Here is a 27,257-nt window from a genome sequence, read left to right as displayed (position 1 = left end):
TCGATTTCAAGAAAAAATATCCTTATTTAAAAACAAAAATGTTCAATTCTCGGATAGAGAAAAATTCAAAAATGTAACATATGTCATGAAAATATTTTTTTATTTTTTTTAAATTTCATAGAAAGAATATAAAATAATTGGCTTGATTTAAAATCAGAAGCATAAAATACATTTCTTAGAGGGCACTAAGGCCGAAGGATGTTTTGGTCATTTGACTGTCCTTCCTGGAGTTTTAGCGTTTGATTGCAAGCTGGATTATGTTGGGTCCCCGGTCAAAGAAAATCAAATTGAATATTGTGAATTTAGGATATCCTCAGGATCCTTCCTCAATGGTGATCCTTTGTTAGATTGTGGGGTCCATAGTGGCTTACTTAATCTAGAAGTTAAAAATATTTGGGAGCCAAGCCAACAACATAAGTTGCAATAAAACAGCCATATCAAACCAACCCGTCTCCATTAGGTTGGAGAATGTTCTAGGTTTTGATTCATACAGATAGTGGCATGGTTATGATTTTTAAATAATGGGGTCATAATATCAGTCAAAAAAATTTTTATTGGGCCGTTTAGTCGAGCACCTTGTATGCACCTGTCAATTCCTGTCAAAATATGTTGAAGGTTTATGCCAACATACGTTGACAACTATTATTATTTGTAGAGGCTTGTCTAGGGTGGATGCTAGATATGGAGTAATGTTGAAAACTGTCAAGGCTTTTCAACTAAAGTATTTCATCAAGCACATAATCGCACAATAGAGTAATCGGAAATTAGCCCCCGTGGTGAAAAAATTTGGATTTACCACGAGGGTTTAAATCTGATTTTTTCATCACGAGGGCTATCTTCCGACTACTCTATCATTACGAGGACCGGTAATTCAATTTAGTGTAGAAGAAAATATAAGAAGTAGGAGAAGGAGGTTGTAATTTAATTTGTCTTATTTGTTTATAAATGTCAAATATAATACACAAACAAATATACATGCGGTTTTCGAAGTTGTTGGGGTCAAAAACAACAAATGATCCCATGCTGGCTCTGCCATACATACTAATGCAAGTGAAATCTATAATTTGTATTGAGTTTGATACTTAGTTATAATTCATTATGACTTGTTATGTATAGATTAATACCGAGTTATAAAATAAATAACCGAGAAATTAGACCGAACTAGAGTTAGAAAACCGAAAAATAAATAATCAAGTTGACTAAATAAGTCAAAACTCAGATCAAACCAACCTTCCAATTTGGTTCTCGATTTGAATAAAATGAAAACCGACTTACCAAACCGAACCTAAAATTAATCACTAGATAGTTATGACTGATCCTAATCACTAGATAGATTAGTTTGATTTAATTAGGCTACTAAGCATGGGTGAGAAATAATAGTTTTTTTTTTAGTACAACGATATATTTTACATAAAAGGGAAGGGAGAGTTCGGCTAAACTACGCAATAGGCAATCTAATTTGGTATCGAATTCTTCATCCATAAGATTCGAATCTAAGACATCTCATTTATAGATGAAAATGAATATCACCAGACGGTAGAGAAATAATAGTTATTTTGCCTCACAAATATTTGTTTAATTTTCCACACGGACAAAAGACACGTTTAAGTGGTTTATGTGTCAATATGTGGAGGAGCAATTTCCCGCATTTATTTTAGTCCATATAAATAATAAATTGAGGTGTGGGTGTAATGCGACAGGAGGCGCAACCGAAGTAATAGCCTCAAAGGCCTCCATGGCCAATGAAGAACCTTGTAAACTCACACAACCAAATCTCATAGAATTATGGCCCTGAGTTTTACTGCTGCTTCTTCATTTTCTTCTTCTTTTAGTCCTCCTCCTCCTCCTCCATTTCTAAACCCAAAGCACAAACCCCACCTCAAGTTGTACCCCTTTAGAACATATGCAGCTCCTTCGTCAGACGGAACTGAGAGTTGGGTTAAAGAGGAAGACCCTCCTGCTTCTTTCTCCGGTATACTTTTCGTTAGCGTATTATCGATTTTGTTCTTATGTGATCTGGGTTCGAAAAGTATGCTTCTTCATTATTTAAAACACAACTTTACTGGATAAGTCACTTTGTTTGAAGTAATCAAACGAGTCCTCTATTTGATCAATTTAGTCAGCCCTTGAGCGTATCAAGAACACTGGAGATGTTAGTGGCTTCCTCTATAAGCACTTCTAAACAATCTAATCACAGCTTTTCACTTTCTGCTACATAAACAATCTAATCACAGGTTCTACACTGTCAGCTATATAACAATTTGATTCAACTAGCACCAAAGAGTAAGGAATTTAGCATGCCACTAACACTCTATTTGCGGCTTCTTATATCATGTTTTTTTACGGGAAGTGATTTCTGCACACCCTTTTGACATTTTGCATTCTTCTGTTTAATTATGACCCTCGATCTCCATTTTAATGTAATTGATAATAATGGAGAGAATTTCATAGCTACGAAATCTGCCATTCAACTTCTGGTTGCCAGCATCTTTTATTTCGTTCCCTTTGAAAGGCTGTTGATTTTCTTTTGGCATTGATTACTTGAAATTTAGAGTATATTGACTTCACTTTGTAACCCAAATATGCTTGAAACACTTTTGATATGCCTTCTTCTTTATAGGATCATCGTCATCTGCTCGCGCACAGCTGGATCTTTTGGAGCAACTTACCTCTTCTAGCTCATCAGTTGACGCCAGTATGCAATTCTGTCCATTTACTGAAACAGGCACAAAAACGTATCATGTGTTGCTCAGAAATTTGAAGAATGAGAATGCTAATAAGTTACATATTTGATTGCCAGGTTATGTTAGCGATGGCAACTCCCGAAAACTTACAATCCGTCAGCAGCTAGCGCAGTTGGTTGGGGACAGAGACGGGGATTTCATCATTCCACTAGGTAAAAACTTTAAAAAGGTGAGTGCCAAGGCTCTAACCGTCTCTCAGAAGCGAAATATCAAACGACAGGCTTACTTAAACGAAGTATCGAAGAGGAATGATTCAGTTTTCTTTGCCACCATTGGAGCATTTGTGCTTGTTCCACCTCTTGTAATATTAGGAATCGCCATATTGACAGGTTATGTACAGCTTTTCCCATGACATATATACTACTGAACTAATATATAGAAATTCAGTTCACTATAAAATTTGGAGATGCAGTGCTTCAAATGCTTCATTGTTTGTTCAAAGGGGGTACATACACTGACTTCTTGGAATCGCATTCCCTTACTTAGTAAAAATCTACAATCTGTTTATAATCACAGAATCTCCAAATCTTATACAGAATCCTACTTACAAACTTCCGCTAATGGTGTGTGTTACCAAATAATTTCAAAATATACCAGCAAAAACACCATTAGTTCATCTTATTGGAAGAATTCCTCATCCCAACACCCAGTGTTTCACCTGCTAGAAACACCAACTATTCCTAGAGAAGACGGGAAAATGATTCCCGCAAATCTCGTTTTCCCCCTCTACACTCTCCCTTTGCTTGTCCGTTGATTCTCCTTTCGATCTATTCTATCCAACGGGAGGAGAATAGGGGAGAGAAAGGGAATGCAGAAATCATTCTCTGTGAAAAAGTTGAAGATACATATATATATATTTATTTTATATATTAAGAAAAGAGAACACTTCTCAGCAAGAATCAGTGACTGCTTGCTTTTGCTTTTCTATTGGCAAAAGTACTTGATCTGCAGTGGGCCTTACTGGTTCATGGCCCAGAAGCACTCCTTGCTTTTGGATGTACCACCATTTGTCTTGGAAGAGGTAGAAGAAGGTCATGAAAGAGACTTGAGCAGTGAAAATTATGGTCCAAAGCTTTATGCCTTTTGAGGTCTTCTCATGGTAGGCTTGTAGTCCTGTGTATATGTTGAGGATCCCAAGCAGTGACACTGCAGTTCCAAGAATCCAATGTACAGAAAACCATACGCTTCTTCCCTTGGATCCCCTGTATAGAAATAAAGACTGTAATTAACTCGTAAGTGAAATTATTTTCGCCTTTTATTTCCTCTCACACACTTACTGAAGACTCGTTGCAGAATTTCTGTACTTTTAGATTTGTTGTTTTGATAAGGGGATATTCAACTACTTTAAACTATGAAGCAGGGGATCAAGCTTTGGTGAATGGGGCAAGCCACCTGTTCAACTAGCCTAACCCATATTTGCGTATTTTTGCTCTATCAAACAACCACACTTTCCTAGCACCCCAAAGATAAAGCACATTCGTTTTATTTTGGTTTGGTGAGGACATTTGGATTTGATAATTTACCTTTGTGGCCTTATAAACCCCATTAGGGCTTGCAACCATATGAGGCCATATAGGCCTAAGCCAACTCTTTGGTGTTTATTGTTGAAGGAGTTGTTGAAGTTTCTGAAGGACATCACTGCTGCTGCTGTTGCAAGAAGGATAGAGAGCATCTGTTGAACAAAACTAATCAAGCAAGAATTAATTAAAGTCATGTCATGTCGTAATTAATCGCATCGAATCAAAAGCCACTACATAATAATTAGTTGTGTGAATGATGGGATTTGACATCAGGGAAATTCAGCACCTAACACTATAATTATGTTCCACACACACATGTGCTAATTAATTTAAAATGAAAAAAATCAGAAGCTTTGAGTTTCTAGTTACCCAGAAAATTATAAAGATACTCCTGTCTTGCTCTCTAAGCATTAATCATAATCTCCTTTAAACAAAAAAAAAAAAAAAAAAAAAAAATTAGTTTTAATTTCCTTTTACCATCTTTGTAAGTAAGAGTGGGGCATCTGAACCTAATAAATAAGCTTGTAGCTTAAATAATTTAGTTTTCATAAACACTGTAGTCTTTTTATTTATTTATTTATTATTACGTGGAAGGTAGGGTTTGAATCTGCGAAACTCTTAATTGAAGAGAAATATCCTATTCATCACGGAAATCTATCACTTGCAATTTTAATCTTTTTTTTAAACCAAAAACACAAAGAAAAATAGGAAAGACGGTGAGTCAGGTTTCATAAACAAAGCAATTTTAATCGTTTTCAAGTGAAAGAAATCTAAAACTATTGAAAAGTCTAATTAAATGTTAATCTAGATTATTAAAGAGGAGAATGATAATGTAACAGTAAATAGATAATAATGTAACAGTAAATAGATGAACTTGCCTCTGAAAAACCATGAACATAGAAAAGAATTCTGAGCCTTCTTCCACATTCCTCTCTCCGTGACATTCTGATAGCGAGTATTCCTACAGGCATCAAGAACCCCATCGAAGCCCAAAGAAGAAACCCGTGGAGTCTGATTTCAAACGATAATTTGTGACTCATCTGCTGTAAAAGTCATGCACCAAAATTCTGAGTTATGAGCATTTGAATTCCTTCACAAAGTAATTAGATGGAGTGGAGTATTACCTTATGAATGTTGTCTTTGTTACTGCCTCCACCTTTCATGTGTTCTTGAGAGGAGCTGACGAGCGGCGAAACAAGAAAAAGAAGAAGACTTGAACGAATGCAGAAGAAACCCAGTTTCTGCAGAAACTTCATCTTGCTTTCTCTATGGTAAATGAAGAAACAAACCCTAAGCTTAATGATATATATTTGGGAAAGCGCTCTGGATGTCAGCTGCAGACAATAAGGCATGCTGCAGACACTAAGGCATTTGAAGTGCTTCACCAGTACTTGATTGCCTCTCTCTCTCTCTCTCTCTCTCTCTCTCTCCCTCTCCCTCCCACATGCAAAATACCCCACTTCAAAAACAACAGATATGTCAAAATGTAAGAGAACAAACTGATCAAGAAAGATGCTTAAAAGTTTTTGAGATTAACCATTCAGTCTGTTTCTTTTGGCTTAAAAGAATGCCAAGTGGGATGTCTTTAATGTAATAAGGATGGTAATTGCATGGACGTTGATGGTCTAAATGAATGAGAGTAAGAAAAGAAAGTGGAGGATAATTGAAATATGAATTGATGTTTCAACCTTGTGGGGTTCCACTTTGACATGCTTTTTGGGTTGATGGAAGAGAATGTGGAATTTCATCGACCAAAAAGAATGTCAGGTTTTCTGCTCTCCACTAACCAGTATATGGTGTGCCTGTACATAACTCACAAGTCTAACATGTTGTACCAACCCATTGAAAAAACACAAGGCATTTCACACTAAACAGTAAAGGATTGTCCTGGCACTCCAAGTTCCAAGTTCAAATCCTCCGATTTTCATTTTTTCTTTGTATAAAAATAAAAATAAAACATCAGTAAATTTGTTTTTATTGTTTTCTTTATTTCCATTAGAGTTTCCATTAGAGCTCGCTTTAGTGTGAATTTTAACAAAAAAAATATCAAAGATCTGACAGCGGGCGGGCGGACCTGGACGAGGATGTTAGGCAATCAAGCGAGGGAGGTTGTGACAACCCCGGTATTGTGTCTCACATTGGTAAACTACTAGATCGATTTATTTAGTAACTAGTCCTTTTAAATTTTAACTCAGACTAATCCAAGCAGTTAAATTATCAATTATGTATGCCACACTGAACTGAACCAGTTTTACACAATTGCACTTAGATTTAACTAATGATGTAGAACAGATGGTTGAGTGAAGTAATTAGTGAATAGTATGGATCATTTCTCGGTATATATTTTATGAGGCAGGTGGACCAAGACAGCGTATGTCATGCATATATACTTTTTGGTTGTGGGAAATCTAATATTTGATTGCATAAGAAAAGCTATGTGTGTTGTCCTCCCTTTTCAAATACAGCCACCTCTGGATTCCTTCAAATTCATGATTACCATTTTGTAACTTATACGTGTTTGCACAGACCCTTATCTTATTTTGATGTTTTTTAGTTGGTAACCTCAATCAACAATCTAAGATTCTAAACCATATTAATCTTAAAGCATAAAAGCGTTTTTGTTTTCCTGATAAAAATAGAGAATGATCAGGCGAGATTAGCTTTTTGCAACAGCGCATGCAGAGCACCTGAACGAAAAAGGCCATTGCACTCAAAAAGCGTTTTTGCATTATGTTTTTATGGGTTGGGAACTAAAGTAGAACATAATGCACATTATTTGATCTTTATCAAAACTCTATACAGTTTTGATTGAAAATGATGATAGCTCGACAATAGTAGAAACTTGTATATTATATGAAACTCACCTAGTTGTCAAATGTACTAGTAATAACAATAAAACTGGATGTAATTATAAGAAGCTTAGGCTTAATCAAGTTAAGAATAACTTTGTTTATGAAGTAATGAACTTTCAGATAAAATTATTTCTCCTCATATGATACATCATATGATTAATTGTACACAAGAAATTAAATCCCTTTTGTAGGAGATAATTAAAAAGGAAAAAGGTTTCACTTTACTATTGATAGGATTTTTAGTACCTACGCAAAGAGGGTTAAAATCACATAAAATACTTATAAGAGTACAAGATAGTTGCAGTAAGAATGCTTATGCAAGGTGGTTCTCGGCAGGAATTATTTAAAACAATTAGCACTTCAAAAATCTCATTTGATACTCCAAACTTTCTATAATTAGAAAGAAAAATACATTTGTGAGGAGTGTAGAATGAAATTTTTGGAGTACTAATAACAATTCCCTATGTGAAAACCAAATCTTAATTGATTATTTGAAACAAAATTTAGAAAATGTTGATTTTGAAATTTAAAACAACAAAGTTTAGGAAAAGTCGTTGATTTTGAAACACAGTTTACTGTAGTGATTTGCAGATAATTGATAGGATTAGGATGTTAAACATCCTTAACAGGCTGTACGTAAGAAGAACCATGATGAGATATGCTGTTTTATAATTACCACATACTAAAGGAGGGATACATCAGAATATCACATGAACCCATCATAAAAGTTCCTAGCTAATGTTGTTGACATGTCACATTTGATTTTAACATACCAACTGATGGCGTTTTGGGTGAGGGTCGACCCACAAAAAAAAAAAAAAAAAAAAAAAAAATTCACTAGCTAGGTTTTGTTGGGAGGATAAATTTCACTTCGAGGAAAAGATGACCTTCTATGTGCTTATAAGTAATTGAGTTACTTCCCCTATTTCTATTTGTCAATTAGTTTTATGATGGAACTTCAATTTTCTTAGGTTTCTTATGCAAACCTAGGGAAGGAGGATTGGGATTTCAAGATTTACATGCCTATAATTTGGCACTACTAGCCAAGCAACGCTGTCGATTTTTACAGCAGCCGGACTCCCTAGTCACATGTCTATTTAAAGCGAAGTATTCTCCAGATTGGCATGGCCAAGGAAGCTGCTGATGCTGCCTGTCAGGCGAAAGATGGTGAATTGCTTGGTCGACTCAAATTGACTATCTCACAAAATGTTGCAGCTTCATCAAATTTTCACACTTTTAGGGACTGATTCGTTTCTTAGTTTTTCTGCCTCCATCCTATCCCTTTGATTTTAATTTATTCTTGTCGACGATGCGTGTGCATATTCTTAACATTGTACCTGATAGGATGAATATGTAAGGGCGAATGAGTTTCGTTTTCATACACGATATAATGTATGCATTTGTGACTTGTGGCCATCAGTTTATGTCATATGATCTGTTGTGAACTGTGAGGAAGGATCGCTCAGTAGAAGAAATAAACAAGTAGTGGTGATATAGGACTGTTTTGTAAGGGATTTTGGGTTAAAGTGTAAGGGTTTTTTTTTTGTAATTGGGTTCAATTGTAATCACCTAAATCTGTAGTGGAGTCTAGTTAATTAGTTAGTGGTGTCCAGCTGGCACACATGTAGTGGGGAAAAATACACTGGCGCGTGGTTGGCCAGAGGAAATTGTAATGGCATCGTGGAATTAGTCAATAGAATATCCTTCTCTCTTTTCTCTCTACTCGGTCCCTTCATCACTGTCACCATAGCTGCCATTGTAGGTTGAGGCCATTGCAGGTCTGGGTCTTATCATTGGTATCACCCATTCGATCGCTGGTTTTCCTTGCAGTGCATGCCCCGTTACACAAACAATTATTGCTTCACCGCTATAAACGCTCATGTCTTTTCCATTGAAGCTACCCTTGTCGATCTTCCCTCCTTCATCACCTCTACTGTTAACATAGCATTTGACTCTAAAATCAACTCTCACCTCGATGCTCGTTTACCTCTCTATTTCGAGCAGTTTCATCGTGAGCCCGGTTGTCAACGTCTTGGCGCCGATGCCTCTGCTTCCTCCCCTACTAAGGATTCCCCGCCACCTGACATGGTTCATTTCCAGCCTCCACAGAGTTCTTCTGTGCCTGGGGAAGAGGGGGAAGGGGGAGCTCCACCACGGCTTCCATGGCATCAACGTCTCGATTTTCCGAGATTTGTCGACAGTGACGATCCCCTCACCTGGATCTACAAGGTGGAGCAGTATTTCTCCTTCTACAACATTCCAGATGCTTAACGAGGCTTCAGTGCTTCTTTCCATTTTGAAAGGGAGGTTCTCCACTAGTTTCATTGGTTGGATTGCTTGAATACAGCACCTACTTGGTGAGAGTTCACTAAGGCCCTGTGTATGAAGTTTGGACCCTCTGCGTTTGAAGATAGCGCTGAAGCACTCTTCAAACTCCGTCAAACTGGTAGTCTTCGTGACTATATATCGGAATTTCGGCGTTTAGCCACTCGCTTGCCTGAAATTGGTCCAATCTTGCTTAAGAGTTGCTTCATAGAAGGCTTGCGGACGAAATTGAAATTTGATGTAAAGATCTTGAAACCTATGAGTGTTCATGAAGCCATTTCCATCGCTCTCCAGTTAGATGTCAAATTTACTGAACCCAAAACTCCCACTCTGAAATCCACTGTTACATCCAAACCATCCACCACTACCACTCATCATCCTTTTCCAGTCACTCGACAGAGTGCGTACCCTATTAAGAAATTGTCACCTGAGGAGATTCAAAAGAAATATGAACGAGGGGAGTGTTGGTTTTACACTAATAAGTGGACTGCGGGGCATAAGTGTAGGTTGAAGCAATTGTTAATGTTGGATGTCCTTGATCATGCGGGGGTGGAATTGCCTCATTCGGAGGTTCTTAGCTTAGATCCTCCCATGGAACTCAATTCTTGTGCTTTTTATGGTACTGGGGAGAGCCAAACAACTCGCACTATGAAGATTGACAGCCAACTTAATGGGCACCATGTTCGAATTCTACTAGATTCGGGAAGCACTCACAATTTTGTAGACTCCAAGTTGTTGAAACAATAGGGGCAACCAATCTCTCCTACCACAAACTTTGAAGTCATGATAGCTGATGGAGGTAAGGTTCGTAGTTCCGGTTGCTGTATGGATGATCTCCTTGAAGGGGTATACCTACATGGTTGACCTCTTCTCTTTGCCCTTAGGTGGTTGTGATGTTGTTCTAGGAGTCCAATGGTTGTCAACTGTGAGTCCAGTCAAGTGGGATTTTCAGTTGCTTACAATGGAATTCACCAAGGATCACCATTGTTAGACATTGTCCCCTACTGTGACCCCATCGCAGTGCATACAAGAGATTTCTCTACAAAACCTTGAAAAGGCACTCGACAGCTCTAATTTGGGACTGTTTCTTTATTATATGGAGGGGATGAAACTGGAGTCTTGTGAGTGGGGATCAGTTGCATGAACTTTAAGCAGTGTTTAAACACTTTGACTATATTTTCCAAGTCCCTACTAAGTTACCCCTACCCAGGGACCATGATCATCACATTCCTCTAGTCCAAGGAGCAAAACCACTAAACATTCGACCATATCACTATGGTCCATTACAGAAGACAGAAATTGAGAAAGCAGTTCAAGAATTATTGGCTACCGGGTTCATTCGATCGAGCCATAGTCTTTTCTCATTCCATGTGCTTTTGGTTAAGAAGAATGAGGGCAGCTGGAGAATGTGTATATATTACAGGGAACTTAATGCCTTGACCATCAAGGATAAATACCCGATACCCCTTATTGATGATCTATTAGATGAGTTGTATAGTGCCAGGTACTTTACTATGCTTGATTTGCCGTCTGGTTACCACCAGATTCTAATGACAGCTAGTGACGTTGAAAATACTACGTTTCGAACTCATAAGGGTCACTATGAATTTTTAATGATGCCTTTTGGACTTACCAACACTCTAGCCACTTTCCAAAGATTGATGAATGATATATTCAAGCCATATCTTAGGAAGTTTGTGTTGGTATTTTTCGATGACATTTTGATCTACAATAAGAGCTGGGATGAGCACTTACAACACTTGCAGATTATGTTTGAAGTCATAAGGGGAAATCAATTGTATCTTAAGAAATCTAAATTCTTATTTGGACAGTCGAGTGTTGAATATATGGGGCACATCGTTTCTCAAAAAGGGGTAGTAGCTGATCCTTCTAAGTTGTCTGCTATACAAGAATGGCCAACTCCAAAATCTGTCAAAGAGTTAAGGGGGTTCCTCGAGTTAACCGGATATTATCGAAAATTTGGTCCGGGATATGGCAAGATATGTCACCCTCTCTATCAATTGACTCAAAAGGATGAGTTTCATTGGGTAATGAAGCAGTACAAGCTTTTGACCATCTTAAATCCATCATGCTCTCACCCTAGGTTTTGGCTTTTCCAAATTTTTCTTAGCCCTTTGAATTGGAGTATGACGCCTCCAGATGCGGCATTGGGGCTGTTCTTCAACAAAGAGGACGACCTATTGCATTCACTAGTCAAGCTCTTGGTCCTCGAAACCAAACTCTTTCTAATTATGAGAGCAAGTTGGTTGCTATAGTGTATGCAATTAAAAAATGGTAGAATTACTTGCAGGGAAGGCATTTTGTTATCAAATTTGACCATAATAGCCTTAAATACTTCTTAAGTCAATGGGCAAGTACTCATTTTCAACAAAAATAGGTTTCCAAGCTCATGGGGTATGACTACGAAATTCAATATAAACAAGAGGCCCAAAATCTGGTAGTTGATGCACTGTCAAGGCTGCATGATATACCTCAGAGGCAAGAACATGTCACTAACAATGGTGAGATCAGTGAGTGTGTTGCCATTTCTTACCCCTATGCAGGTTGGTTAGATGAGTTGAGAAGGAGTAGTGAACACGATGCATGGGTTAGGGAGAAAAAGAATATGTTGCTACAAGCTACACATGATGGCACTGACAATTCAAATTTGAGCTGTTATTCTATTGACAACAGGTTCCTTTGTTATAAGAAAAGAACTATGTTAGGCCCAACTTCTGAATGGAAAGTCAAAATTATTGCAGAACATCATTCGACCCCATCCTCAGGGTATCAGGGAGTGCTGAAAACATACTAATTAACGACTCAAAATAGGGTTTTACTGGAAATGAATGAAACATGACATTCGGCAGTTCATAGTTGAATGTCCTACCTGCCAGCTAAACAAAATTGAGAATATCTCACCCCCTGGATTGTTACAACCCCTCCTAATACGACAAAAAGTTTGGAGTGATATCAGTATGGACTTCATTGTTGGTCTACCTAGTTGCAAGGGCAAATCTGTTATATGGGTGGTGGTGGACAGGCTCTCCAAATATGCCCATTTCGTTGCTATGTCACACCCCTACACTGCCTCATCCATAGCGCAGCTCTTTGTGGAACACATTTTCAGCTTCACGAGATGCCAAACTCTATTGTGAGTGATAGAGACCCAGTTTTTACAAGTGCTTTCTGGAAGGAACTTTTTAAGTTGCAGGACTCTAAGTTGTGCATGAGTTCGAGGTATCATCCTCAAAGTGAAGGGCAATCAAAAGTAATGAACAGATGCTTGGAGACTTATTTGCGGTGTTTCGTAGGAGGGCAGCCTAGGAAATGGGTTCAGTGGCTACCATGGGCTGAATGGTGCTTCAACACCTCCTTTCACACTTCATCGAAACATACTCCCTTTGAGATTGTATATGGATACCTTCCACCACAAATAATTCCTTATGAGATGGGCATTACAAAGGTGGAAATTGTGGAACAAGAGCTAATGAACAGAGATAAGGTGTTGTCAATATTGAAGAATAATTTGGTGGTGGCACAGAACCGGATGAAGCAATATACTGATAAGAAGAGGATTGAAAGGTATTTCGAAGTGGGCAACTTTGTTTACTTGAAACTGATATCCTATCAGTTGCAGGTCTTATCCCCACATAGCTACCATAAGCTACAACCAAGATACTATGAACCCTATGAAATTTTGGAGAAAGTTGGACCGATTGCTTACAAACTCAAGCTACCTCCGGAGACAAGAATCCATCATGTTTTCCATGTGAGTTGTCTCAAGAATCAACTTGGACCAACTATCATTCCACAGACTGAGCTACCCCAAGTCACTGATGATGGTTTGATTCACAATATTCCACAGGCCATACTTGCTAGGAGGATGTACAGAAAGGGAAATGCTGCAAGGGTGCAGGTGTTAGTGCAATGGAAGGATCAAGAAGAAGCAAGCTCAACTTGGGAAGATTTCGACGAGTTTCATAGCAAATACCCAGATTTTCCACTCTAGAACCTTGAGGACAAGGTTGTTCAAAGGGGAGAGCATTGTTGTGAATTGTGAGGAAGGATCGCTCAGTAGAAGAAATAAACAAGTAGCGGTGATATAGGACTGTTTTGTAAGGGATTTTGGGTTAAAGTGTAAGGGTTTTTTGTAATTGGGTTCAATTGTAATCACCTAAATCTTTAGTGGAGTCCAGTTAATTAGTTAGTGGTGTCCAGCTGGCACACATGTAGTGGGGAAAAATACACTGGCGCGTGGTAAATGGTGGCCAGAGGAAATTGTAATGGCATCGTGGAATTAATCAATAGAATATCCTTCTCTCTTTTCTCTCTACTCGGTCCCTTCATCACTGTCACCATAGCTGCCATTGCAGGTCTGGTTCTTATCATGATCATAGTTTAGTTTTGGTACTACAAAACCGATTTCATGAATTTTGGTCGTGTGTTTCCAAATTCCCCGCTCTTTGTTCCGCTCGTCCGTGACCACATTTGATATCTATCCTGCCAGAACAAAGGAAACACTCTAGTTTATTACATTACGTTCTCAGGGTCTCGGATGGATAATCAATACTCCGAATCTGAATTACATTACAACGGTTTTCATCAAGGCGAACAACTCATGCAAATAGGCTGGGAGAAATGCAACACAAAACGTCGATACTTGCGCTAATGATATAAGATAATACTTTTAAGGAACAAGCTCAACCGTGACCAGATATACATCTCGTTTACTCAGTCACCTTCAAGGATGCATAAGCTGAATTCTCATACTTGCCATCCCACCTGAAATTGAGTAAATAAAAGCAACTCGTCATTCTTTCTTTTCCGTTGAACTACGTATTTAGCCACAGCGTTGTTCAGATACAAGAGACGCGAAGCCGCACTTACCTGTTTTCTTCCTGTTCCTTAATCTGAAGCTCCAAATCTTCTTCGAACGGCTGGAAGACCAGGTCTAGTTTCTCATCCACCACATTGTCAAGAGACGGCGGGTTCCACTACAACCAACAACAATACACATTTTCTCGTCTTTAGATATGACTGTAATCTTTAGATAATTTGATCTCTGGTCGTAACACATAGAACCGGAAAATGATTAATGGAAAGAGAGGGATTACCTTGGGAGCATTATCCTTGTCAATAGTGAGAGCTCTAATACCCTTCATATCAAAATACAAGATTAGTACACTCCGAAAGCAGAGAGCGAGATGGTATTTTCAGCGTAGGAATGTCCATAGTTATATGGTCTAGTTAGTTATCGTTATACAACAATTACCTCATAAACATCCTCAGAAATTTTGGACCGCAGTATATTCATTGTGAGTCTAAATTCCTTCTTCATAGATTCAGGCAACGTTTGCTTCCTGCCTTCGCGAATCTGGAGAATAAAATGGCAGAAGCAACTTAAGCACGCAATGCATCTATCGAAAGCAAAAGGAATTACGCATGGGTTGCATTCCCGTGGATGTTCAAATCAAGAGAGACAAAGACCACAACAGATGATGCATCTTTAGGTGAGTCTTAAAACATAAATCTTGTATGCCTTTCAGGCTTGCATTAACCAGAAACACATGAAAATTCCCCGCTAACCAAACAATACTTTGGCCACGAGGACTCAAAACGCAATATGCATCTGATCAAACTGCAAGAAATCATACCGATCTCAGTGTTATTGTCAACCCCGTAGGGGATGATCTTTTTAAGCCCTTGAGATGTGGACCTATCCATCCATTTCCTTCTTTCTTTGCCTCTGCTTCCTGGGAAACAAACACATTTGTTGAATTTATGCTTGAGAAAATGCATGAATCTACAATTGTTCGTTTATCTGTTAATTAAGAAATGAGAAAAAGCAACTTACAAATGATTGTATAATCTCAGCCACTGTATCTTTGGAGAAGCACTCGTCAATTATTGACAGCCTGTAAGGGGAGGAAAGCTTAATGATATCGACATAAGGAGCTTTGAATGTTGATTCGAAGGATTGAAGTAGAACTAGAAATTAAGAATCAGCAAGTAAGATTTTTTTTTTTTACTTGTTTAAAACACTTTCTTCATCAGGCTTGACTTCCACAGAAAATTCTTCAATTGCAGCTTTGACCGCGTTTTCATTTCCGGAGTTCAAGCTTATCAAACACTTCTCTAGATCGGATAATTTCTGATGCACATTGTACAAAACCAATTCAATATAAAATTTCAGTTTGATATAATAACTACAAAGAAGACTGATATCAACTTAGCTGATATCGTTACCGATGACTCAAAACAACCAGAGAAAATGTAGTAAGGTACAGTGCAGTCATTTAGATTTTCAAATCTTTTGAGGCAATCCTTCCAACTTTCCAAGACTTGGTTTTCGGTGGGGGAAAAAGTTATAGTGAAGAGTGAGAAAATTACCTCAAGAGGGACAAAATGGGTTGCTAGTCCAACCGCAACCAGTTCCTTACCATTCAGTCTTGCTCCTGTTAAGCCCAAAAACTCCCCTGCATTCCCCACATGATATCAATCAGTTTCAGAAAAAATGCTGGAAACTTTGTTTTCCATTTTTCAGCATGCTTACCGAGATACCCAGGAAGATGGGAATGCATATATGAGAAACCGCAATCTGTATGAAATCCAATACTAGCTTCTGGAGTGGAAAAAACCTATCATGAAATATACCACAGAAAGTTTTGATGTCACTGTGCAGAAATAGATATCAAGCCGACGAACACCAAAGATGGAGATGTTACTCACAGTTTTTTCAGTGACTACTGAGAACTTCATTGGGACCATCAAAGATGCGCCTCCACCCATTGAAATTCCATGGACCAAAGCCACCTAACCATAACATGAATGTTTCAGTGATACCTTCAACAATAACGTAAACTTGAAATATATGCATCACAAGAAAGCTAGGATTACTTTCTTTTGAAGCATTACCTGGGTTTTCTTGTAAGTATGAATGTGGTAGCAAAGCCAATACATTCTGTAAACAACTTCAAGGCAGGGATCCTCTGCCAAAAGAGATTTATGAGCAAGTTCACTTTCGGTATACATTAGGAACTTAAATATTTTCGCAAAAGAGAACGTTTACTTGATTTCCTGCCGTCATAGAACATTTTCAAGTCCCCGCCAGCTGAAAAAGCTCGGCCTGATCCCTACACAAGAACACCAGAGCATGTCAAGTGGCTAAACCTAATATCTGTATGCCTACGTTTGTGGCCCAAGTTGAACTGCTTCGTTAACATTGTACATTGACGTTTTAAACAAGGAGCACCAATGGAAGTTCAAGATTCCGGGATCGTTTGAACTAACCTTGATAATTACAAGCTCAGCATTGTCATCTTTTTCCCACTTTTCCAAGTACTCAGCTAGCAAAGAAACCTGATTGCAGTAAAAAACTAAATTAAGAACAGAAAAAAACCCGAGAGAAAGCACAAATAGGAGCATATCGACTTTATTTAACATACCACTTTGGATGAGATGACATTCAATTGACGAGGCCTGTTCAATGTGATCAACCTCACCCGCTCTATTTCTTCTCCAACAATAACCTAAGAGATTATTCCCACAAACACACACATCAAGTAATTCACAGGCAGTAATTCAGCAAAAGTAAAAGAACAAAATTTCTCTTTTGATTCAGGCAATTAGAAATGCAGAAGGTAGATTACCTCATCAGAAGTTACAACTTCTTGAGCCATTTAACGAATAATTAACTCGCGGGTTATAATCCAACAAACTGTACAAGCAAATTAATCAGAAGGTGAGGAAAAGATGAACTGTTTAATCCCAGATAATTAGGATAATTAGTTCCAGAATTAGGAGCACTGAAGTTCAAATTTTTGAGATGAAAGCTGAAACAGAGACAATTGATCAAACGAAAAATGACAACTTACGTTATCAGTCGAATTGTGGTTCTTTTTCGAGAGAAGAAGAAGTTGCAGAGAGGAAAGTTGGGTTGTGAAGAGAAGCTTTAGTGTTGTGTTGTTGTTGTTGATAGCAACCCAAGTAACTGGTCTGGTAGAGAGAGAGAGAGAGAGAGCATATGTTTGGTTTGGTAGAGAGAGAGAGAGAGAGAGCAAATGTCTATCTACCCACCACCAGATCCAACAATCACCACCACCACCTCCAACTACTACACCATGGTTTTTATCCTTTGACAAGTAGCTGTACTTGTGTTACTGCCACCAAACCCATTGTCGTTACAAACAAGGGGAAATGATTTTCACGCTCTCGTCCATTACACATAAATAGGGTATGCTAAAAGAATGCGGAAATCACTTTATTCTTTTGGTATTTTAGTTCAAAAAAAACTTGATTATCTACGTTTAAAGAATCATTCTTTCTAGAAGATAAATCACAATTTGATATATGTGCTGAAGCGTTTCTTGACTTTGTTTTATTTAGCACATTGTCTGATTTTCAGATCAAATGATATTGGTGAAGGCGGTAATTCAAACTCAAGACGTTCGAGTGCGAAAACGTTCGCTGCGTCCCTCCACTTGGTTGCCGGGAAATCTCACCAGATACAAATCGAGTGACACATTGTCCCCGATATATTCATCTGCAAATGCAGATTACATGCAGCATGGCGTATGCATTAACGAAATCAGAGCGAAAGCGAAGCATCATAGACGAAATTGCAAGCATAAAATAAAATACCAAGCTCATTAACGTCATTATAAACTTGTAAAGACACGTCGAAACTGTAACATCGCAGATAATAGAAAAAAGGATGTTCACTCCCACAAAACAAAACTTGAGTAATTAGTTTAGCTAATTAAAATGCAAAGCCATCGGAGGAAGGGAACCCGCAGGAGGTAACAAGATTACATAAAGAGGTTGGGCCTGGATGCCTTGTATGTCGTTTTGAGCTTCCTGGATGGGGGCCTAACCTTCCTGAACACCAACGGGAACTTGATCTTGGAGTTATGGAACTGCTTGGTGCTCTCCCTCTTGCAGAGTTTTGCTGGGATGGTAGCTGTCTTGATGATTTGGATACACGGAAACCTCACCCTGTGACGAGATGCCAACTCAGTGTACATGGCTTCAACAGCACCATTGAGAGTTGTGTCTCGGTACTCCTTGTACATGTTGTGATAACCAGTTCGGCTCTGATATCGAAGCCAAATTCCATAGTTCTTGATGGTAGTTGGATATTTCTCAAAAATCTGCAATCAACAATATTAGAATTACTCTTTTCAACCCAAATACCCTGAATATTACACGGTAAAGAACACTGGCAAACAGTTCGTCTCAGTGTCAATATGTTCAACTTAGTGTCTGCAATACTTCAACAGACGTAACACATCATCTAATATATTAACTGGCAACAATATATTAAAAGTTAAATCTTAATTTGCGACCTAATTACAGAAGCTGCTATCGCATAATACAAGCGTATATCTAAGGAATAAAAACCCTGAACTTTTATCATAACAATATATGAAACATTATTACAAACAGGGTTCACAGTCAAATACAGATTAAGCATAAACAATCAAACTAGACCAAATTTTCATATGAATTACGGCCCAGCTTAAGAAGCCAACAAACATTAGGCAAAACAACAAATTAGATCATGTTGGTTCATAGAGTACAAGAGAGATGACAGAAACGTAAAATGCATACCTCATTGATGGCCAAAACTTGTCCATTGCTTTTCTTCACTTTCTTCAACTTCCTCAAGAAGTACCTAATAAAATAAAATCATACAAGAGAACAACACCCAATCAGATTGAAACCCCGAAAACATAACAGAAGTTGACGCGCTAGTGAACAATGAAAATTTGATTAATCTTATACAAATTTAAATATTCCATCGCTTTTCGGTTTACAGGCAGGCCAAGACCAAAACAAACATGACAACAACCATTCGAGGACTCGACTTCCTGGCCCGTGCTATCATCCTATAGTAAATTCAAAATGCAATCAGTTGGTTCATCTCACAAGTGCAAACAAGTTTCTCACTTTCCTTGTTCTCAAACAAGTTTCTCACTTTCCTTGTTATACTTTGATATACACCATTCGGAAATAAATAAATAAAAGATACTACCAAACACAAATTAGTAAGATTCGCAGGCATAGTCAAGTGTGGGATTAGTTTATCTGGTGTCATAAACCCTAAATTTATCAAAAATCTTAGATTAAAAATTAAATCTTTTTCCATTTCCAATATTTTTCAGCAACTAAATAAAATAAACAGATGAAAAAGCTCTTACCAGAACTTGGATTTGGCACGGACCTCATTGGTGGCCCAGAGCTTCATCCGGTAGATCTTGGGATGCTCATCCTTCTCAGTCGGGAGAGCTCTCCCCACCACCTGGTACTGGTGAAACTGTTCCCATAAAACAAAACCCACCATTTTAATCTCTCCAAATCCACGTTTTCAGAAACCAAAAAGCTAAAAAAAACGATTGAAAACGAAATAAAAATTACAAAAATAATGAAAGCGTGGAAATTGATTTCTGAAAACAAAAACTGGGGTTGTGATAGATAAGATCGAGAGAGTAGGATCATTGCGGCTCACCCTGAAAACACCCATTTTTCTGCGATGAGGGAGAGAGACGCCGCTGCTCTGGCTGCTGACTGCTGACGGCTGCTGGCTGCAAGAGCAGTTTGTCTTCCACGACTCTATATCAAGTGAAGGTTTAAAAACCCTAATTCCTCTGGTTGGTGTGTATGGGCCTTCAAAGTTCATGTAGGAGCCCAACTTTTATTCTTCTACTGAAAAAAGCCCAAATTTTATGGGCCCAATATTTTAATTCTTGCCCAAAAATATATAAGTCGGAACGAAATTGGAATTTCGAGTTTCTTGCATTATTAAAATATGAGTAAGAAAATTATTTTACTTCTTAACTTTTTCTTATGTTTACGAACAACACATAAAATCAGAAGAATACAAGTCTCTCGTTGAAATTTATAATAAAATACCAAAAAATAAAAATTAAATTAACTAAAAGAAAGATTAGTTGATTTGATTCCCTTTCCTGGTCAAATTTTCGGATGAATTTTGATCGGACTCAAGTACCCCATTTAGTTTTCCGACTCCCTAGTGTGGGCTGGGCTAGGTTTCATTGAACTTTCATAGGACTCAAGTAGCCCATTATTTTCCATGCGTTAAGAGGCAAATGTATGGGAAACGCACAAAAATGACACCCTTAAAATTTGGCATTACAAAAAGAGGTGTAATATACTCGCATCTTTTTTTATTTCTTCTACACTCTTTATTAATTTTTATTCTTTGATCTTCTTCAATTCATTCGATCCGGCAACCGGAAATTAAGAGGGTGCGTAAAAAGTAAAAAAATGTGTGTATAACACACTCCTTACAAAAATGACGTCAGGTTGTGATAGATAAAAAAATGACCATTTTCAAAAACAAAAAATGGATGTAAAAAGACGAGACCACTCTTTTCTTGTATAATAACATTTACAGAAATGATAAGTAACTATCACATATTGATTATATATTGAAGACATAATGATAATATAGCGACAACACAACGATGATATAATGATGATACAATAAACACTGATAATTTCTACAACAAAATGTCAAAATATGTTTATTATATCGTCATTACATTATCGTTGTGTTGTCGTTATATTATAATTGTGTCCTTCGTTGGGAGAGAGATTTAACATGCTTCTCTAAAAATTAAAATTAAGTAAAGCTGAACCTCTTCTTTTTGCGTCCATGGCGATTACAACTTGGTGTTAATTTTGGAATAGTAAGGGTGTCATATTGCTCCTTTTTCCCAAACATTTCTAGTAGGGTGCACATTCTAGCGTTTAACTGGTTGTTTATTCCCCCTTCAGTATCACTCAATTTACACACTGGTCACGAGAGATATAAAAGAGAGACATAAATATTGGGTTACATATATAAGAATTTGCCCTTGGAGAAAGCCACAAACAAGAGCATGAAAGCAAGATAAACACTTATATAGAATATATTCACAACCATTGTAGCATTTTGTTCTAATAATGGAATTTTCTTGTGTAATTTTTTAACATTATGTTATTAAAATGGAATGTTATGTCGGTAAAACTCGATTCATGTAAATTGATCTCTACAAACAGGTCTAGCTTGTGAATGTGAATGGAAACCCTCGACTTCTGGTCAGAAGCATTGGAAATAGTTAGTTGATTGGTCTCGTCTTCTCGGACCCTCGAATCCCAACTTGCAAAGAGAGATAGTTGTGAGCCATGATGCTTTGTACCTTGCAATTAAAGGCAAGAAAATGCAAGTCCTAATGCCCTACGTATTCATGTTATGTGTCAACTTTAACAAGTAACCTTTTGAACATTTCGACTTGTTAGAGTCGCCTCAAAACCTTTTCAATGTCGAATCTCACTTGGCTTGCCCTCATCCAACTTTAGATATGTCAAGGTCTTCAAGTAACAAAGTTGGAGATAACACCGTTACAACAGGAGGTTGACGAGTGTTATCTCCGCCGCAGGCGGTGAAACCACTAATACATGGTGGGTTAGACAGTTTTGAGAAAAAGAAGAAGGCATATCAAATTGGTCTCTTGGAAGCCCTAAACGATGACTTAGCATCAGTTTTGGTTTCAGATGATCTTCTCCAATAAGCCACCTTGCAAAGCAATATTGGGAAATTTCTTTCTACATAACAAGGCTGACTTTGCTCTTATGACAAAAGCTATGGTCCTCTAAATGGGAACCTATTCATTTCTTCTACAATGACAAATATATCCAAGGCATTATCACAAATTGTTATGCGAAAATTAACGTTTTGTAGCGGTAGTTTAAGTCAATTATTGATGTCATGTATGCAGAGCCCCTTTGAATTGTGTAAGCTTAATTATACTTGTAAATTTGTAATATCAAATGTATATACAGAAATTGAAATCAATAGAGAAGTTGCGCCAGCCCAAACCAAACAGTTTGACTTGTTCTTTGTTTTATTCACACTATATATTTTAAAGTTTTCATACACCTAAATAATTGACCAGGTATTCATCATAGTAATATATAGTCCAAAGAGTGTTAGGCTTCAAGATAAACAAAAATAACGTAGAAAAATAAAAGGTTAAGAAAGAATTAGAATTTCATAATATCAAATCAAAGTTGACAGACGGAATACTATCAAATTCGTTAGAGTAACGTGTTTCTATCTGCCAAGAAGCAGAGAAGAATTCTAGGTCTAAAACGATGAAATTAATTAAATTTTAAATATAAGCCTTCCTCCAAAATCCCTATTTACGTTAAGACATTCATAACTGTTCATGAAAGAATGATTCATTCAATCAAACTACGGTGTTTTTGAAGATTAGTCCTTAAAAAAAAATTGAAGTTTTTAAAAAAACTTGTTGTTAGATTACATATTAATTTTAATCTTTTGAAGGGTACTTTTATTTAATTCATATTCTATGTTTGTTATTTAATGTCTCCACATTAAAATTTTGATTTTATTAATATGCACATTTTAGTTCTTCCAATTATAAATCAACCCAAATGAGAAAACATTAAAAGAAATTAGTGTTACATAAGAAAATATGTAAATACATAAGTGTACATAAATGGTTGTACCGAAATATATTAAATTGACTTCTTTATACCGAAATGTGTGTACCTAAATGTTTGTACCGAAATATATTATAATGAACCTAAAAGTTTGTACTGAAATGTGTGAACCTAAATGTCTATACTGAAACGTATTATATTGAATTAATGTACCTAAATGTTTGTATAAATGAATATACTAAAATATATTAAATAAATTAATGTACCTAAATGAAGAACATTAATTATATCGAAATATATTGTATAAAAAAATTTAGTTCACCTAAATGTCTACAATAAAATAATTATGAGGAATGAAATGAAAATTAGGAATCAATTTGATAGATACATTAAAATTAGGAGAAAAGAAACATAAAACATCCAAATATAATTAATAAATAAGTTGACTAAATGTATCAATGACAAAAATTAAATCTTAATCTTACATAAGTTATACCATAAAAGTCATTTGTTTCAATGATTAAAATGAAATTTTCTATTAAATTAAACCCATCAAAAGGCAATAACAAGAACCAGTATAAAAATGTACAAAAAATGCATTAATATTTCCGCATTTTTTTAAATACAGGTTATAACCCTTTCTAGCTATCAATATGTAATCACTTAAAACTTCAAAAAAATCAGAAGAAAAAAAACAATTAATATAATTTCTGTATGTCACCTATGATCCTTGTCAGAAGGAAAATCTTAAAAATAAAAAAAAATGTTTACAATTTTTCCGCACCTTCTAAACATCAGCACATTTCATGGGTGCATATCCTAACCTAGACTTCTTTATATCATAGAGGATGTGAAAATTCTGCTGCTGATAATTACCGATGATCGAAAGGCCGGATTTCGGAGTCCCCAACACCGCCAGGCAGACGATTTCCTGCGGTTCGATCTGGATGAAGTAGTTCTCAACTGGGAAATCCCACACAGCTCCGTCCGCGAACACAATTGCAAATTCCGGCAGCTCGATTTTCTCAACACCTGACACATTGTAACAAGGTTCCAAAAATGGGAAGTCCTTGACGACTGGATACTCTTTGACCTTTTTCTCAAAAGCCTCCTTGATAATTTGATAGGCTGGATCCGCAAAGTAACTCAACGTGGTGCCGGAATCAATGATTGTCCCACCGGCACCCTCCGGCGACAATTTCCAAGTCTCAGCCGGTATGTCCACCGCTTCTCCGCCGACCATGACGGATTTTAACTCGACGTAGTAGAATGTATCAGCAGGGTTTTCTTTCCCTCCTACCAAAGAAGTGTAGGTCAGTTTCGGGTGGCTTAAGAGGTTCTTGTCCTCCCCAAAAATCAACTTGCTGCTGACATTCGCGGCGCTGTTTCGATCCACAAGGCAGTAGGAAAACGAGTGGCCGTACAGCGATTGGAGCTGAGAAGCAAAGGAAAGAGGACCTCTGCCAAGACCTAGCAACCCTGCAGCCCCATGGAACAATCCTCTGTTCCAATGGCCGCATCCGAACATCACATTCTCCACCCTCTTGAACTCCGCCTTGTTCGATGACGTGAGGTTGACGGTAAAGGTTTCGAGGGCTAAGTCGCCGGTGGTGTTGGAGCTGTCTCCGTACCAGTAGAAATACGGACACGTTTGATTTTCGGACTTGCAGGGTTGCGGAGGATCCGGGGACGAAACCAATTGACACCGCCGATTCTTGCAGCTAATGTCACGAAAAGAAGTTGAGTCTTTGGGGTCGTAGTGCGGGCCGTGCTGCTCGAAGCAGTCGTGGCACGGCACGCATTGGACCCAGTTAAGGTCACTGCCAGTGTCGAGAATTAAAGAGAATTGTTTAGGGGGTGTACCGATGAAAACATCCATGAAGTACTCGCCGGAGCCGAGGCTGACGCCGGACTTCAACGTGGCCTGAAGCTGGCCGGAGAGCTCGTTGGTGTAGGACTCCGGCGAGGCTGCCGGGGCTACAACCTGATTTGATTGGTGGTGCTTCGGTTTCTTATCTTTCTGCAGCCTTGAAAATGTGTTCTGATTCTTCTTCTCGACGATTCTTGTGTGGAGGGTTTGAATTCTGACCAAGTCTCGGACTGTGGACTCGATCACTGAACTTTTTCTTTCGGATTGTTTGTTCTGTGATCTGTGCCGTAGGTGGAGCTTCATAGTCTGTTTATGGGGGTTCAATTCGGGTGCTGCTTCGTCGGTGTCGGAGTCTTCAGCTTCTTCCATGGTTGAGTCTGCTTGGTTGGGTACTTTAGAGCAGCTGACGCTGCAGCCGGTGTGGGATGAGGAGGAGACGGCTTTGAAGCTCATGTGCTCCGGCAGTTGTATGCCGGCGAAAGTGGAGGCATTCGAGTTGTGATTGCGGTGGTTGTGAACTCTGGCAACCGCTGCTAAAGTGGAGGAGAAGATCACAAGGAGAACTAGTAGGATTGAAGCCTTAACAGCCATTCTGATGGTATCTTCTCGTTTCAAATTCCTGCATGAATAAAACTCGAGAAGAAAAAAACTGGAGAAAAACCAAGAAAGATTTAAACTTCGCTGAAAGCCCAAATCTTTGGATGAAAATCTGAAAATCCCAGAAACGGAAAAACCAGATGGAACTTGAATTCCGATGGAAAAAAAAATGAAAACGAAGAAGGGAACCCAGAAGCAAAAAACTTCAATTTAAAGCTCTAAAAAAATAGGAAAGGTTTCTGGGAAATACTTTGAATCGGTTTCAAAGACTTTGAATGTGTTGATTTGTTTTTTCAAAAGATGAGGGTGCAGTTGAAAACGCGGTTTCGATAAAAAAAAAAAAAAGCAGAAATAAATACCAGAGGAAGGAGAGGAGAGGAGAGGAGGATGTGGAATTGTGAATTTTTAATATTTAATCAAAGTGCTTACCTGGTCTTCTTCATCTTTCTGCTTCTTTCCCCTCGCTTTCCTGCTTCATTTGTCCCACGGCACTCTCATATACCGTTATGTTTTCACACTTAGCGGCTACCACCATGACTATCTCTATCGCTCTCTGTCTCTCTCACAAGTGTTTTAGGTTTACTTGGTAAAACTCTGTGGTCCTGGTTTTGAGTCTCGACTTTGGTTTACTTTTGGTATATTTTAGGAAATAGTTTATTTGTTTTATATTACAAAAAGTCCAAAATATTAGATTAGTTAAAATGACAGAAATAGAAATGTTGGACTTCTATCTATTTGTGAATTTTTTTTTATTTGGTTAACCTACGTCATGTTTGGATGAGAAAATTTGAGAAAATTTAAGATTCTTAATTGTTAGAATTCATCTGTCCCACATCGCCTAGAAGGTTTGAGAACAAACCCTTTAAATAGAATTACCTCACTCTAACTAACACTGAGACCTTTTGTATTAAAACCTCACACCTGACGAATTGAGTAGGTAGCCAAGTGGGGACATTATCGGTATTGTTGGAGTGGGCCTATGGCTCGTCTACCTGAAATTTAAGATTAAGGAATTTCAAAATGACAAAAATAGAAATGCTAGAATTTTATTTTTTAGAATTTTAGAATTTTCTTGTTTGGTTAACCTAAAAGAACAATAAAGTTTGAATACATAATTTTTTTTTTTTTTTTTTAAACTCTCACTTGCAGAAATTTGGAAATGACACATATTTACGTGGATATTAAACTTGAGAATTGGAGGTTCCAAATTCTAAGTTTTTTTTTTCACGCGGAAATTTTAATTTTCTATGTTTATGAATCCAAACAAGAAAAACGACATATTTCTATACCAGTATTTTTTTAATTTTTATTCATTTTAAAGATTAACGGCATATTTCATTTATGATAAAGATAAATACAAGATCACGAAGAACATGATCTCCATAGAAGGGTACTTGTAAATAAGAGATCTGAAGCTAAAATAATAATCTCAAATGTGGCAACAAATTAAAAAAGACAAATGTTTCATAAAAACCAATGCATCTAGTGCTGAAAATCATGTGAGAGATGAATGCTTTCAAACCAATTATGGGATAGAAAAATGACATGCTTATATCTATATTCTGTACATAAGGATGTCACATTTGTAAATCACCTTAACATCCCATAACACCATTTAACAATAGATCCTAAAAAACTCAATCAACTCAACTGTGGCGAACCACCAGACCGACTGCACAATGACCAAACTCATAAAACTCGCACAAATGAGAAACCGGACAACTTATATTAAGTTTCTGAAGTTATTACAAACACAAGATGGCTTGAATAAACGACAAAATAAAAAATCGCACAACTTTATTCAGCAGGATCCTCTCATGGATGTCTCGGTTGTCAACTCCCAACAAAGCAAATCGGATGGTTGCCAACTTCCAAC

At 37.5% G+C, this 27,257-nt stretch overlaps 4 protein-coding genes across 4 annotated transcripts; 1 reads left to right on the top strand and 3 right to left on the bottom strand.

Annotated features, from left to right (window-relative positions):
• The first annotated feature begins 1,714 nt into the window (after positions 1-1,714).
• Positions 1,715-3,096, top strand: LOC137741138 (uncharacterized). The gene is made up of 3 exons (XM_068480941.1): positions 1,715-1,972; positions 2,621-2,695; positions 2,801-3,096. Exons 1-3 carry the CDS (start codon positions 1,786-1,788, stop codon positions 3,094-3,096), a joined length of 558 nt encoding a protein of 185 aa, XP_068337042.1. The 5' UTR covers positions 1,715-1,785.
• Positions 3,097-3,573: 477 nt separating this feature from the next.
• LOC137741137 (cytochrome b561 domain-containing protein At2g30890-like) lies at positions 3,574-5,698 on the bottom strand. The gene is made up of 4 exons (XM_068480940.1): positions 5,389-5,698; positions 5,143-5,307; positions 4,268-4,416; positions 3,574-3,946 (listed from the first exon to the last, which is right to left on the bottom strand). The coding sequence occupies exons 1-4, from the start codon at positions 5,614-5,616 to the stop codon at positions 3,634-3,636; spliced, it is 855 nt and encodes a 284-aa protein (XP_068337041.1). The 5' UTR covers positions 5,617-5,698; the 3' UTR covers positions 3,574-3,633.
• An 8,247-nt stretch (positions 5,699-13,945) lies between these two features.
• LOC137739830 (3-hydroxyisobutyryl-CoA hydrolase-like protein 5) lies at positions 13,946-17,471 on the bottom strand. Its single transcript, XM_068479552.1, has 16 exons — positions 17,319-17,471; positions 17,094-17,161; positions 16,890-16,973; positions 16,735-16,803; positions 16,514-16,577; positions 16,360-16,433; positions 16,174-16,257; positions 15,998-16,082; positions 15,835-15,920; positions 15,474-15,595; positions 15,299-15,359; positions 15,099-15,197; positions 14,717-14,818; positions 14,559-14,600; positions 14,332-14,438; positions 13,946-14,226 (listed from the first exon to the last, which is right to left on the bottom strand). The coding sequence occupies exons 2-16, from the start codon at positions 17,121-17,123 to the stop codon at positions 14,172-14,174; spliced, it is 1,164 nt and encodes a 387-aa protein (XP_068335653.1). The 5' UTR covers positions 17,124-17,161; positions 17,319-17,471; the 3' UTR covers positions 13,946-14,171.
• A 605-nt stretch (positions 17,472-18,076) lies between these two features.
• On the bottom strand, positions 18,077-25,852 carry LOC137740504 (aspartyl protease family protein 2-like). The gene is made up of 7 exons (XM_068480357.1): positions 25,811-25,852; positions 23,708-25,403; positions 23,541-23,559; positions 19,952-20,109; positions 19,644-19,759; positions 19,054-19,117; positions 18,077-18,593 (listed from the first exon to the last, which is right to left on the bottom strand). The coding sequence occupies exons 1-7, from the start codon at positions 25,822-25,824 to the stop codon at positions 18,252-18,254; spliced, it is 2,409 nt and encodes an 802-aa protein (XP_068336458.1). The 5' UTR covers positions 25,825-25,852; the 3' UTR covers positions 18,077-18,251.
• Positions 25,853-27,257: the final 1,405 nt, after the last annotated feature.

This window comes from Pyrus communis, chromosome 7, assembly GCF_963583255.1.
Source record: "Pyrus communis chromosome 7, drPyrComm1.1, whole genome shotgun sequence".
Taxonomy (NCBI): domain Eukaryota; kingdom Viridiplantae; phylum Streptophyta; class Magnoliopsida; order Rosales; family Rosaceae; genus Pyrus; species Pyrus communis.
Note: the sequence above shows the minus strand (reverse complement) of the source record. Positions and strands in the feature narration are given on the sequence as shown.

Coding starts and splice junctions, on each gene's coding strand:
- LOC137739830 (XM_068479552.1), bottom strand. CDS start 17,123: ATGGCTCAAGAAGTTGTAACTTCTGATGAG. Junction 16,974..17,093: donor AAGTTGTAACTTCTGATGAG/GTAATCTACCTT, acceptor ATAATCTCTTAG/GTTATTGTTGGAGAAGAAAT. Junction 14,601..14,716: donor TTTCTGAGGATGTTTATGAG/GTAATTGTTGTA, acceptor TTTGATATGAAG/GGTATTAGAGCTCTCACTAT.
- LOC137741137 (XM_068480940.1), bottom strand. CDS start 5,616: ATGCCTTATTGTCTGCAGCTGACATCCAGAGCGCTTTCCCAAATATAT. Junction 4,417..5,142: donor ATGTTCATGGTTTTTCAGAG/GCAAGTTCATCT, acceptor TTTGTTCAACAG/ATGCTCTCTATCCTTCTTGC. Junction 3,947..4,267: donor GGGTTTATAAGGCCACAAAG/GTAAATTATCAA, acceptor ATTTCTATACAG/GGGATCCAAGGGAAGAAGCG.
- LOC137741138 (XM_068480941.1), top strand. CDS start 1,786: ATGGCCCTGAGTTTTACTGCTGCTTCTTCATTTTCTTCTTCTTTTAGT. Junction 1,973..2,620: donor CCCTCCTGCTTCTTTCTCCG/GTATACTTTTCG, acceptor TCTTCTTTATAG/GATCATCGTCATCTGCTCGC. Junction 2,696..2,800: donor TAGCTCATCAGTTGACGCCA/GTATGCAATTCT, acceptor TTTGATTGCCAG/GTTATGTTAGCGATGGCAAC.
- LOC137740504 (XM_068480357.1), bottom strand. Junction 19,760..19,951: donor GAAAAATGGGTGTTTTCAGG/GTGAGCCGCAAT, acceptor TTATGGGAACAG/TTTCACCAGTACCAGGTGGT. Junction 18,594..19,053: donor AAGTTTTGGCCATCAATGAG/GTATGCATTTTA, acceptor TGTTGATTGCAG/ATTTTTGAGAAATATCCAAC.